The following is a 15,090-nucleotide window of genomic DNA, read 5'->3' as shown; positions in this document are numbered from 1 at the left end:
CATGCACTGTCAACTGGTTTCAATACTCAATTGATTCATTACATTAGCAATTATTTCTTTATTATACAAAATTGGAATACTTTTTTTACAATTTACTCTTATCAATTCAACTATTGTGAGTGTTGTTGAAAACGAACCACTTGACAAAAACCGCTGTCCAAGTTTTCGAAGAACTTTTTCTACTAGGTAAATATCAGGATTTTCTGATTACTGCAGTCCTGATTCGATAAGTCCTCTGGAGATAGGTTGATCTCGATAGTCTTTGAGACGGTACGTCAGATTTCTTTCTACTACATAAGTGATTTTAAATAATTCTATTGACCAATTGGGAGTATAACCTTTTCCAAATGCTTGTTTTATCTTGCTTACGCGTTTTTTATCACCAACGTTAAATTTTGGTTTTGGTTTGTTGCAAAGTTCCCAATTTTTTTTTAATTTTAACAGGACTTGAATCTGGTGTTCAGCAGTAACATCTTTCAGTACCATACAAATTGTTAAATGGTTTCTATTATTACATAATTTAACTAAAGTTTTTAAAATATAAGATCACTTGTAATTGCCTTGTAAGCTAAATTGCTTCCACGTTAGGTCTTCTAAAGTACGGTTGAATCGTTCGCATATAAAAGCTTTAAGATTGTAAATGTCTGCAAACTCTCTTTGCTTGCTCCTTTGTCATCAACTAATATATTTAGACTTAATCTTGGTATTTTGGAGCATGAATATTTGAATGAATATTTTATTCAAACAGTCATGCTCCAAATTACCAAGAGTTAGTCTAAATATATTGCTTTAAGACTGCTGTAAGTTGAGTATAAGTTTTTTTTTTTTTTTGCATTATATCTTGAAACTTGAAATTATAGAATTCTTTGTCGTCGTCCATTTGCAAGTTTAGTGGTATCACTCCGTCCTTTAACAAAGACTGCATTGCTGCTGGCACTAATGTACCAGTTTTTTCTGTGTTAATACAGCCCATACATACTTGGAAAAAATATCTTTAACAGTAAGTATGTACCTACAACCTTTGTTTTTACTAGCATAAGCTTGCATCTCAACAAGGCCTGCTTACCAAGTCTTATCTAAGCCACGCCCGTCAAATTTCCGACGACGATACTTACGTTTTGCTGCCTTGTGGAGCTCCACAACAACTCGTTCCATGTGTCAACTGTCTAGATTTATTGTTGTCGAATCAGCTTGAATCACTAGAAAATTTTTTTTCAAATTGTACAAAAAAATTCGAATACTGTGGAGGAGCTAGACGCATAGGGCCATGACCTGGGGCGAGGAAGCGCGAAGGTGCCTGAAAACAAGTAGGGGTCTTGGCAGCATGTCGAAGAAAAAGGAAGAATCAGGCAGGGGCTAGAGAGCAAACGCAGTAGATGCATTTAAAGAAAAAGTTCCTCTCAAATCATATCCCATAAATTTGGATGGCTAAGTGTCCTCCACGAACTTTTGCTCCTTTTTTTGATTTCCTCAGTCAACAAGGTTTTTCTGGTTCCAAGCCCCTTGCCTCTGCTTGGTCTCCTTTTTCTGGTGTTCGTAAGTAGAAGGGGCCGTCTGATTAGCAAATGAAACGAGTTCGTTAGTTATCTCTATGATAATTTCTCGTCACTAAAGCAGTCAGTCCTTCGTGGTGGCTTCGTAAACGTACTCGTATTTCTTTGCTAACTGATCTGCCTATCTTTTATTGAGGTTCCTTTCTTATGTTGCTTTCTCGATTGTCATACCATGACATCTAGCTGACACACTTCGTTGATTCTGTGATGCACTAACAATTACGTTCCTTTTCTTTTTATGTGTTATAAGTATGATGCCTAAGTGATTGATGAGTCAAATAGAGTATAGCTGGTAAGGGGTTCGATTTCATTGTCAAATCGTTATTAGTCAGCGCACAGAGGCTATTGATCAAATAGATCATGCGTTAGAATATATTCACCCGTATTATTTAGAGTTATTATTTTACGCGCTCAGTATAGTTAAAACGAAAAGAGTGCTAAAAATTACAATTTAAACCACTAATTCAACAAGTTTTATTTGTAGAAATGATGCTTATATATTTAAGTATGAAATCCAAACTATAATACCAAAGTTTACTTCATTTTTAATTAAGTTGCAGTGTAATTGAGTTTTAACAAAATTTAATTATGGAGTTTTGTTTTCTATAAGCTAAGAGCTTTACTACTGTATTAGACTACATTCCTTATATCGTTGTATACGAGACATAAATTTAAATATATTTTAAGATTATTTTGCAATCAATTTGTATTTCTGTCATGCACCTGATGTTCCCGACCTGAACCATATATTCATTCCCTTATAATAAATAAAGGCGTGTCGTGCCGAAGGATCGAAACAACCTATCCCATCCGTCAAAGAAAGTAAGTCATGCAACTGTCGCTTTCTTTTTCAATTCTTTTAACTTTTTCAGTTCAGTAAGCACGATTTATAGTGCTTTGATATTGTTTCAGTGTGACAATACTGCACAATCTCTTAATATTTAAGTCATACTGTCCATCTGCACTAACTTCGTATTTGATACCAGGCAGACCTAGACTACTGCCTTTACTCCTACCTAGTTTACAACGAAATACATCAAAATTCATTGTGATACTAAAACAAATGACTGCTCACGTTAATATTTATACCCTGCTTCCCACATCTCTTCAATAATGGATATTCTTATATTGTAATGACATGGATTTCCTGCCGATCTTTCAGCTCGATCTTTTCGAGCGATCTTGTATTGTAAAAATAATGATCTTTATGTTTTACTTGAAACATTACCGAACATTGGAGCAACAATTTGATTTAATTCATGACTATTATGTTACGTAATAGGTCTATTTTTATCTAATCCTCTTCTATGAACAATTGAAATTTTGAAAAGCAAATAATACTTTTGCAAACCGATTGATTTAAACATTTTGAGTCATATATTGAAAAGTTTTATTTATTTAGCCTTTCAGGCAACTTGTTAGAATCAGAGAGGTGTAAATGCTAGCCAGTTTAATCATTGCAATAGAGAAAATGTAAAACCGTATTTAAATTAACAATATTATCCTTATAGAGATGTTAATATCCATATTATGAACAATCATTTTGCATTGTTATATGACATGTATGCAAACTTTCAGAATTCATACTATGGTAAAGATCGTGCACCGTTGTTGAGCAAACATTAATTGCAACATGCTGTACCTTCGATTGTCCTTGACTGCTTTTAAACAAAACAAGTTATTAAGGAATGCTCCCACAGATGTACGATTAGAATTGGAATCTCAAGACAACTTTTCTACTAATATATTTGCTTACTACCTAATTTGACACCATCGTATCGTACAGTACTGTCCAATAAATAGGGGTGTCAAAAAAATTATGGGAGGCTATTAAATCCAATGCATAACACTATAAACATCATTTATCTGCTAACCACCATGAAGAAAGATCAGAGAAGTTGGACGAGAGAAGAAAAAGAGAGAAGAAAAACAAGCAGAATGGAAGAAATTTGAGAATAGAGATGCTGAAGAATAAAAAGAAAAAGAATACAGGCAAAAATCGAAGGATTATAAATGTTCTAAGATCCTTTGGAGTAAAAAAATCAACTTGCTGAAAAAGATATTTATTGATTAGCATGTCTCATAAGCCTACCATTAGCAAATTCTCTACTGATATTGAATATTGAAAAATCTCAACCAAGAATAATAATGACAGATATAAAAAGTCTTGGATGAAAGATCTAACAAAAAAGTTTTTGACTAATAAATCATCATTTCCGAAACGTAAAAGTGATGAAAGATTTAAACAACAATTTAAGGTTTTTACATGCAAAACGGATAAAATGCAATATGTGGTAGACATGCAAGGCTTTCAGAAGCCTGGCAATGATTACGTGCTTAAGAAATTAGCTATTCTTTCGCTTCATCTGGACCACGCTGAAGCACAAATATATCTTTTTAAATCACTTTTTGCTTGACGTAAATTATCACAGAAGTATTAAGATCAAAACTTATATCTTAAACTTAGCTATCATGAACAAGCGTGGAATTCAGGCAGAACAGAATATACTGAAATCGGACATATTTTACGCGAGAACCTTAAAAATGCTGCCAAAATTTTTGTAAATGAAGAACTAAAACAAAAATGGCTCAAAAGATTTAGAGTTAAAGTGACTAATATGACAGATTATCCTCCGTTTGAGCTCCCAAGACAGGTTACCACTTGCCCTCATCATAATGGTGCTCAAAAATCCATGTGCTCTTTTCATAATTTCAAACGCATAAAAAGTTCTACTAACATACGGAATGGGAGGATATTTATACACAAATCAGTTTTTAAATAATGTATAATGAATTTAGGAATTATGTATAGATGATTTATGAATATTATAACTCATATTGCGTAAACATGATTTTTAAAGTTTAGTTTGGAACAAAAATTTTAAGATATAAGAACATAAATGTCTTGAGATTTACTATTTTCCGAAAAAAATCCACTCCTTATATTATTTATCAATTGTATAGAAAATCTATATACATATAATATCATCTTTTGGAAAAGTAAAAAATTTATTAATTGTACCTAATTGATAAAAGCGTATAGTTAGGCCCTACATCTTTAACTCTCTTATCTCTAATTTAAAAAATAGAAAAAATAGATACGTCTGCTCATCGTTCATAATGTGTTTATGAGCACGTAGATGTGTACACGTGTATTAGAGCACGTCATGGCTCGGTCGGCGAGATTGTGGGTTTGTGGGACGGCACACGGGAGACCGTGGGTTCGATTTCTAGCCATTGCGACTTTTCGGGCAAGTACCTCTGTGAATTTTCACATGTGCTTTTTTACCACCACTCAATGCTATACGTGTACACATATTACCTTATAAAAGTAACTCTTATTCGTCATACTTCACAGATATGAACGTATGATTGAGACTCTCATCCATACATACAAAACAACGTTCTCTCTTACAAGCTCACTAGAGAGAACGAAGCTGTGCACAACCCCTAGCGCTTCGTGTAGAGTAGCGGCCGTCCGCTAACGGTCACCCACGTAAGCAGGAGTTGGACTCATGCTGGTATCGGCCTAGTTTATCTACTCTTAGGCCCACAGGTAGTCAAAAAATATTAACAGCCACTACTCTTACAGAAATAAAGAAAACTAAAGAAACCTCGTGCACATCTAAAGTATTTTCGTCATATTTTATTATGGTGAAAGTTTTTGTTAGTATTGAAGAAGTGGTATCTCTATACGCAAATTTTTGGTATAAATGAGCTCTTTAAAAGTACGCACATGTTTGTATACAAAAAAATCTTTGAAAATTCTCGTATTACTTAAACAGAAGCCGAAAAGAATTCTTGTAAAGATAAATAAAAATTTTTTTTAGTATTTTTTAAGTCATCTTGCCTAATGCTGTTGAATAAAAGTGATAGTAAGCTTTTGAGTAAAAAGAATACTTATAGAATTCTTATGTTATGAGGCATTATTCGTAAACTGTACTATCATTAATGTTATTTGACACTTAACTCTACGTTTGATGGTAGAAAAAAGTGCATTTCCGTCAAAATAATCTTTTTTTTTAAGGTAAGTGCACTTGAATAGCTTACTATGATAGCTAAAAATTATTTATAAGAACTGTTATAATTTCTATAAAAAAACTTACATATGAACTTATAATTAATTATCAACGAAAAACTGACGAAAATTTGTTCAAGATATTCTATAAGTCCTTATGCCTGTTTTTGTTATAAAGAAATTATCTTCAAAATTGATGATAAAAAAAACTTAAAATAGGATTATTCAGCGGTGAAAGAACCTTGAGAGGTAATATTATACAAATAACAACTCTTACAATAGGATTCTACAGTATTTTTAATATATTTCTAAAAAACTTGAATTTTTCATCGTATTTATGTGTATTTACCTTATAAATTTACATTGTTGAAAAAAAGTGGAAGAGAATTCTTCTGAACAATCAATAAAGTACTTTTTTTTAGTTTTCTTTGAATATTCTACTGTATTACTCTAGAGTTATAGTTATATAGCCTCCAGACACAGTATAAGTACTGTGTACTTTTTTCTGTTAATTATTAGGAACTATCATGTTAATATAAATAATTTGATTTACTTGTGTGTATTTATTTAATGATTTGCTAACAAACTGTTGCTTCAAAATATTTAATTGAATCAAACTAAATTAAAAAAAAAATAGTGTAAATTATACACTTCAGAGTAAGATGTAAACAAGAAACATTATTTTCAAAAGACAAAAGTTTTTAAACTCAGTTAGAGTAGTTAAAGTTAAAGTTAAAAAAAAAAAATAGGTACGTGTGACATGTACTTAATATAGATATAAATTGTAAGCCAAGTATATTATTCTCTTTGATCAAGTCAGCAAGATACTTGGTTTTCGATTCCAATGGATCTAGTTTACGTCTAGTTTTCAGCAATTTTTTTTTCCTAATTTTACTAATGTTGCAGTTATTTTTTATAAATTCAAATGATAATAATATAACTAAAATAAACTGTTTAAGCTCACACTTAATTTTCGTACCTTAAAATTAAAGATTTTTATTATGTTTTTCGTAATTAAATATAGTAATATGTTGACTCTAAAAAAAAAAAATTACTAAAGATTCAAATAAAAGCAGACATTCACGTTTTCTCAGAGAGGCAAATAAGTGTTCTTTTCGATTAGTTTTTGGGAAAAAAATACTTTTAGAGTTTTTATTGACTGCATGCGATGATGTATCTGCGTATTGGGATGTGATCAATAATATAAACAAGCCTTAACCTGAATTAATAGATGGAAATCAAAAACTTGTTACTGTAAAGTGTAATTTTTGACAATATTCAAAATTTTTCACTACCCTGAAATCGACTTTGAAAAAAATGGACACCACTATACAAGAAAAATACCTACCATAGCTTTACCAATCGCTTTTCTGACAATAATTTGTAATAGAAACCAAAGTTATGGCAAGTATAATGAAGACTAAGTGAAAAGATGATAATGAAATATCTTTTATCAAAATCTGACGCTTATCTTATAAAAAAATACTTGTCTAAGATTATAGATAAGGTATCCATAGACATGATTAGCAATAGATGAGTAGTACGGTTTTAAAATTTTCACAAACAAAAGGTCATTTTACTGTTTACTAAATCTGAAAGCTACCGCAACTATAGATTATTGTAAACAAAAAAATTGGGAAAATCGTGGTAGGTATTGCTTTTGTACGAAAATTTCCATTTCATTGGCGTCTTTTTTCGTGTAGAAAATAAATTCCAATTTTCACATGAATAGCACCTTACCAAGACAAATTTTTATTTTTCATCCATTAGTGTAGGTTGCGGCTGGTACATAATATTAACTTTGAAGCCTTGTTGGACACTTACAAAGTCCTTTACCAGTATATCACAAAAAAAAATACTTTAAAGTTGTAGTTGAAGAAGTTTTAGAGATTAAACTTTGATTAAAAAAAAAAAAATGAAATAAAGGAAATACAAAAAAATGAAAAAAAAAGTAATAAAATGAATTATGAAAAAAAAAGCAAGAAATAAAAAAAAAAAAATAAAACAAGAAACAAAGAAAAAAATAAAACAAGAAATTAGAAAAAAAAAAAAAAAAAAACAAATGAAAAAATTATTAAGGAAATTAAAACAACAAACCAGGGGGTATTAATGGGTCATGGGACCCACGGTAAGAACGAAGTTCTTTAAACATGAGATGAGTATAGACACCATTTCTCAGGTAACAAGGGGGTCGCCAGACCCAAAGGAAGAACGAAGCTCTGTAAACGTTAGGACTGCATTCATGTTGTTTACTAGAACAAAAACTTGAAAAACGAATAAAAAAAAAAAAAAAAATAGTTTACTACTCACGATGGTTGAACTTCGTGAGAACGTCGTGCATAAATACAGTACTCATGAAGTTCAACCATCGTGAGTAGTAAACTATTTTTTATTTTTTTTTTATTTGTTTTTCAAGTTTTTGTTTTAGTAAACAACATGAATGCAGTCCTAACGTTTACAGAGCTTCGTTCTTCCTGTGGGTCTGGCGACCCCCTTGTTACCTGAGAAATGGTATCAATACTCATCTCATGTTTAAAGAACTTTGTTCTTACCGTGGGTCCCATGACCCATTAATACCCCCTGGTTTGTTGTTTTAATTCCCTTTATAATTTTTTTATTTGTTTTTTTGTTTTTTTTTTTTAATTTATTGTTTTATTTTTTTCTTTGTTTTTTGTTGTATTTTATTTTTTTCATTTCTTGTTTTATTTTTTTTCATACTTTATTTTATTATTTTTTTTAAAACTTTTTTGTATTTCCTTTATTTAATTCTTTTTTTTTTATTTTAATACTTGACCTTTTTTTTTCATTCCCTTTTTTATTTCATTTTTTCGCATTCCATTGTATTTATTCATGTCTTTTGTAATTTTATTTAATTTTATTTTCATATTTCATTTTATTAATTTTTTTTGAAAATTTTTTTTTCACTAATTTTTTTGCGATTTTATAGCCCATTGATACAATTTTTGTTTTATTTTTATAAAATTAATCAATGACATTGTGCCATTATTTGTTTATCGAATTCAAAATATGTGCCCGTAAAAACCATTAAAATGATATGAAACCCGAAATATATTTATATAATGATCTTACATAATTCATTTATGATTGATTTAATGAATTACTTTGTTTATGTAATTATGTGATATTGCAACATAATTTGTTTGTCGAATTCAAAATAAGCGCCTTTAAAAACCATTGATACGTTCTTCAACTCTATTCTACATGCTTATTTTATTTTTATTTTTTTTAGATGTATAATTTAGAAAATAAATAAATAATTTATCATAAATTGAATGTATTATCAGTGAATGTATATAAAAATGGAATATTATAGTTACAAACCAGACGATAAGTACAAGAAACCGAGTTTCTATAGACGGCAGCGCTCGTAGCAGAGTGGGTAACGTACTGGACTCACATGCAGGAGGTCGAGGGTTCAAATCTCTTTATTGGAAATTGTTTTTTTTTTTTTTTTTCTTTTCTTTTAGAATTGTAAAAGAAAAAAATTGAAAGTCAAAAAAAAATTATTGTGGGAAAATAAAATTAAAATTTGTTTAAAAATTAATTGCTTAGAAGTGTGAGGGGGAATGGTGGATAAAGGTGTGCAGAAGAGTAATACGGCACGGTTGGCAGATATACATATATAGTGGGGAGAGGGGAAGTGTATAGAGAACAGTAGGTGAGGGGGGCGGGGTAAGGGGGGAAACTCAAGAGGAAGAGACTCCGGGTAAACCACTTTCGTTAAAAAAAAAAAATCTGTCGGTTTTAAAATTCCAGCACCCCGAGTAACGCGACATAAAGAACTTCGTTCTAAAAAAATTTTCAAATTACTCTTTAGAAAGTCTTTTAACTTGATATGTTTATTAAAAATAACAGTTTAATTGTAAAAATGTCGTAAAATCTTGAAACATTTTCATTATTGCATTAAAATCGTATAGTTTTTATTATACTACTTGCCATAAGAATTAGTATTTTTTTATAACTTCTTAGTTATCACAAATTCAAAAAATTCTTAACATGTTAGCTTCGATCAATAAATGTATGCTCAGAAATTAATTTTTTCAACAGAGAAATATTACAAATAATCGAAATAAGTAACTCAGTGATTCAGGTCTAGGATAGTAAAGTTATTGTTCATAACTTAAATAATAAGTTGGGAATATCGATAATATTAACACACAAAAGGTTTATCATATTTACTGATAAGACATTAGAAATAATAATTTTCTACAATGCTCAAATTCTTTAAAATTTAATTATTGTTGGTTGATTACGAGAATAAAAGTCGTCACCCACCTTGAATGCAAGTTCACCTGAGTTTTCTGGTTCAAAATCATACAATGCCCTACAGTATGGCTGCTGTTGAGATTGCATAGGTGTTCTAGCTGGTGATTTGCATGGAGATGGCAATGGACTTCCTAAAAGAAGAATAAGATCATGGAGACTTTTATCATAATTTATTTCTTCCAAAAATATATTTTTTACTGCTATTACACTTTATTTAAAAAAAAAAAAAAATTACATAATAAAGTTATTTTGTTTTAAATTAGGTAAAATAAATCGAAGCACATTATTTTTCGTTCTTATAAGACTTTTATTTTCAAATTCTCTCTAACTATGGGCAACTTTCTGCTTTTACTGTTTATGCAAAAATTAAAAAAAAATGTAAATCGAAGAGTTTATTAATTATACATCAGCTTATAATACATCATAAACCTAAAATTATTTATCTCAGGTGTCGATGAAGTGAGTATGGACGTAGCTAATGAACCAAATTATTGAAAATTGCCTGGAATTATCCTTATAGTAAATACACGAAGTTAAATGAAAATTCAAATGAAGAATAATAATGTCTTAGATGAAAAACATTACGATATTTAATATTTGAATACTTGTGTTACCAGCTGGGTTATAATTTTACCCTGTATTAATTATAAAAATTATTACTTATTAATTGTTACTATTGTTTATATAAATTTGTTTTCAAATCTTGCTCCTAGTCCATCTTTTAAACCCCACGGCTGGTGGTATAACCTGTACATATTCTGCGACCTGCAGGGTAGTGATCATTAACCACAAGTAATAAAGTAGGTTCTACTGTACAAAAGTTACTGTATGACTGCTGAAAATCAACCCCTCAGATTGCTCGCATATTCACGATCGCTTGGTCTTTACTTGCTCTATAATTATAGACATACAGCAGTCAATATAGCAGCCCACTACGTATTATAGCCCAGTCTCTAACCAGCTTTACTGATGACTTCAATTTCACTCAAGGTGTCTGCCATACCACGTCTTTACTTAAAGGCACAGTTCTTTCATCTTTCTGCTGATTTCACATCCTCAAAGAAGGCTGAAGTCTCATGTCAGTCATCTAAAACTCTCAACATTCTTTTCCTCAACAGATATCTTTTCATAACTTGGCGCTTAATGTGGGGCCATCTCAAAGAAATTTGCTGCTGCTACAGAGTCTAGCTCACGAGCCATCAAGTCTATTGGCGCTATTAGATGAAAGACACCTAATCTGAAACCACGTATATTCCATTTTAATGAGAGTAAGCACTTAGTACCACTTTACGCAAAGGAGACAGTCCCACGAGTAAACAAGACTGAACTGTCTAGAGAACTAGCAATCGGCGCCTTACAAGGATACTGGTAATAAACATTACTAGCACGATCCAACAACAGACTGTAGACCTGCAGACAATTGCTGTCAAGCTTAATCATCTTGAGGTAGCTGCAATTGTCAACAACCAGTCAACAGATAATTTTAAACATTCCTTACTCTTCTCTAGTCAAGACAAGATTACGGCATACACCAGGGATAAGCGTCTTATTTATGTAAGATATACTATTTATGACGTGTCATCAAAAATTAATTTCTTACATTAGGTATTTTTGCAGCATGTATTTCGTCTTGTCATAAATAGGGTGCGCAAAGTGTAGACATATGAAAAAGTAAGTTCTTACACATTGGAAAAGGGACTCAACTCAGGCCATTAAGCTCAGTTGTGAGGTAGTGTCTGGTTGTGGTACACGTATGTTGTGCCTTCATAAGAGGTGCATGTTTTCCCCAATGGAGCACGTCACCTGTTTTGGAATTTTGACACTTGGAATGTGCGGACGCAACGCGAATATCTTCATACGAAAAGGACTTGACAGTGGGGAGACCTGTGGTGACACCAGCTGGAAGAAGCTCCAGTCAAGCTTAGCGCCGAAAGCAACATCCTACTAGAGCTGTGTTAGCACGCACACGTGAAGAGGTAAGCCAACCTCTTGACCCACCTGCTCTCTTTTTCATTGCCCATCATTAGGTGGTGAGCACTGCCTCGATACACAACGCGTTTTACTGTTGACAACGACAGGACAATGCTTGCTTACGATTAAACCACATATCGTTACTATTTTTATTATATATTATTATATATTATTTGTATTTAATAATTAAAAAACTTGTTTGTAAGTCCTGCTTTATCTTTTCGTGACCTATTTCGCACTTTTAATTTCCTGGAGCAATGGAAAAAGGCTCACCTTGCGACATTCCCTAATGACCGAGGTTTGTAGATTTTTATGTTGAGATTCCGTGAAATTACGAAGAAATTAGATGGGTAATATTAAGTTTGATGTAGACGTTCTTTATTTTCTACAGTGATTCGTGCTATGCTGTTTATTTACTAATTTTGGTTGTGATTGTGCGTATTTTTACATTGGATTGCCCATACATGTTAAATGTATAAGCTCGATTACGCGTAAAAGTAATTTAGGGATTTGCACAGCGGTTGCATCTTGCAACCAATCTGTAAGACGTTACTTTTGATATCTAAATGAATGATATGTAACAGCTCTTTCTAGTTAGTCTTTTTCTGAAATGAATAAATTTTTTTTGTAATCCTTTGTGTCCTTTATAGGATAAACATTCAACAACTACCTGGAACTATACTTTAACAGTTCGGGATGCTTGCACAGTACACTTTTTGAAAAAATAAGATAAAGACTTTCTGGTCTGTACATAAATAAAACAAGAACAAATATTAATTAAAAAATGGTGTACTAAACTGCATCCATCATCTTTACATCGAGAAAAAATTCATACTTTATCCGAATAACAGACGTAACAGAAATAAAACTCAAGTTACCGATAGTCACCGGTATCGTTGGGTATGAAATTACAAAGAAACACTTAATCGTTGGAACAAAAGTACTCTGTTACTTTCACAGCCTATATAATTTTCTGTACATTCTTAAAATTGACAATTTAAGTTAATCACGGTTGTTTTTTAACACGCACAATGAAAGTTTTCAATCTATGTTATAATAATTGAAGATGACTATTACTTCAAAATAAATTATATGAGTAAACAAGTATGTTGTGTCATGGCTCTACCATCGTGATCAATTTTTAAAATTTTAGTTAATTGCGTGTAATAGTATACTATCGACAAGCAACTCAGAAATATTAAAACTAAAATACCGACTTGAGTTAACACTATTCAACCTAATAACTCTGTAAATTAAGAACTGGAATCCAGTAACCAAATAACCTAATCGTTTTATATTAAGTTGATTAATAAAAGTCTAAGCATCTTTACCCTCATAATATAAGGTGTTTTCACTGGCTACTTTATTACTCGTTGAAGAATTTACGAATACCACATTCTTAACTTATCAGGTAAATTGAGGCACGTACTAGCCCTTAATAATGCAAATAAGAATAAATAACTTTAATACTAAGTAACTTGGAGCTCATATTGGCTACTATACTAGTTTAATTGAAAAATAATAAATAATATAAGAGCCAATAATCACTTAGCAACCCGAGGTGCTAACTGACCACTCACAAAACCAAGAAGAAGACAAATGAAAACATTAGCACCAATCACCAGGTAACCAAGGGTACTTACAGACTTATTCTTCATTAATGAAGCATCAGTAAATCACATAAGATATCTTAGCCAGGTACCCAGGCGTACCCAACTTCAGAATGTTTGCATTGTAATTTCAACTGCTGCACAAACAATTCCTCACTACTTTTCTTATTTTTTTTATTACTTGTAAAATCATGTGTCAGGGAGATCATTAAATATCGTTTTATGGAAATAAATTGATCAATTGTGTGTATCTCAGTAAAGTTATTGTATTGTATTAAATCTTTACTTCGTCTTTAAGATTTCTTCTTCTACAACTAACAATATAAATTGCGATATGATTGTGTATATGTATTCTTTGTTTTGGTAGATCGCCTTAAGTAATATATCTAAGATAAAGAGTGTCCACTATTTCAGTGGGACTCATCGGGATAAGCCACTTTGGTTAGTGGATCCAGGATAGCAATAGAAAGACCGCTCTGGTTAGCAGATCTTGGGTATAGAATGTCCGCTTTTTTATAGCAGGACTGAAGGGATTAACCACGCTGGTTAGCAGGTTTAGGATAGAAATAGTGTATTTGTTTTGTCTCGTTAGTATGTATCTGTGTGTATATTATGAGAGACTACTAATTTTTATATTTCTACTATTATTCAATACACAATATTATCTTAGTTTTCCCTTTTTTTTCACTGCACTATATGACGTATAACATGGCATTTATAAACATGCTTCTTTGAATAGTGTTCATTGTTTCTTGAAAAATAGCACTTAGAAAGCATATAGTAAGCAAACGAAAGACTAGAGACTAAACCACGCTGTGCTACTAATTTTTGTTAAATAATTAATCGTAACTATTTAACATTATCATCCGGTAAGAACTGTATGTTCATGGATTTGGGTCTCATGCTCTCTGACGGGCTGCAGGACTAGCAGACTGTCCAACTAATTGTTTGTAAAGTGGGGTAAAAATATGTTAGGCTTTGTGAAATATATGGGTAATTCTGTCGTAACTTGCTTAGATCGACTTGAAGAATTATTCAAAAAAAAGTTGGTTAAAAAAGAATTTTTTCATGGTATTTTTACTGTACACAATATCAGTAACAAATATCTGAAGCAATGCAACTACAAGATTAACTATTCAAAAGTTATACGAAATTTTATAAAAGTCAGTTTTCATCGATTTCTAAAAAATTGTATCGCTTTCTCACAAGTGTAGCTAAGCTCCTTCATCAGTTTGAGTATTCTTACTGGACTTAAATAAAAGCTACATTCAAGATCTATCAATTAAAAAAAGTTTTGTTCGATTTTGTGCCTCCATACCGAAGTTACAGCTGTTTCAATTAGAGCGTAAATATCGATAATAATGTAATTTTGGCTAAAATTTAGTATTTTTCATAAAATCACTATAACTATTTATTCGGGGACTAAAACTCAAAGATATGTGTTTTAATAATCACGACTATGTTTTTGCTTTTATTTAAGCCCAGATAAATCCACCTCATAGATTGCAGCACTTGGCTACCAACGTTGGAAGGAGCACCACCGTTTTTGCATTTATGTAGCGAAAAAGGGCCAATTGGACGAAACTCCGAGACACGTGTCTCGTTTTTTAGCCCAACAGTGATAAAAAAAATTTGTCTGGAATTGATTGCT

The 15,090-nt window shown here is 31.5% G+C and overlaps 1 protein-coding gene across 1 annotated transcript in view; it reads right to left on the bottom strand.

Annotated features, from left to right (window-relative positions):
* The window catches only part of EndoA (SH3 domain containing GRB2 like, endophilin-A), a 730,848-nt gene that overhangs the window by 46,654 nt on the left and 669,104 nt on the right, over positions 1-15,090 (bottom strand). The window contains exon 11 of the mRNA XM_089594978.1: positions 9,868-9,989. Coding sequence (XP_089451104.1) covers positions 9,868-9,989 — 122 coding nt within the window. The remainder of the gene's footprint in view (positions 1-9,867; positions 9,990-15,090) is intronic.

The sequence above is a fragment of the Copidosoma floridanum genome, unplaced genomic scaffold, assembly GCF_036245765.1.
Source record: "Copidosoma floridanum isolate Cflo_tuat_1 unplaced genomic scaffold, Cflo_Japanese_pri ptg000022l, whole genome shotgun sequence".
NCBI classification, from domain to species: Eukaryota; Metazoa; Arthropoda; class Insecta; order Hymenoptera; family Encyrtidae; genus Copidosoma; species Copidosoma floridanum.
This window is presented reverse-complemented; position numbering and strand designations above follow the sequence as displayed.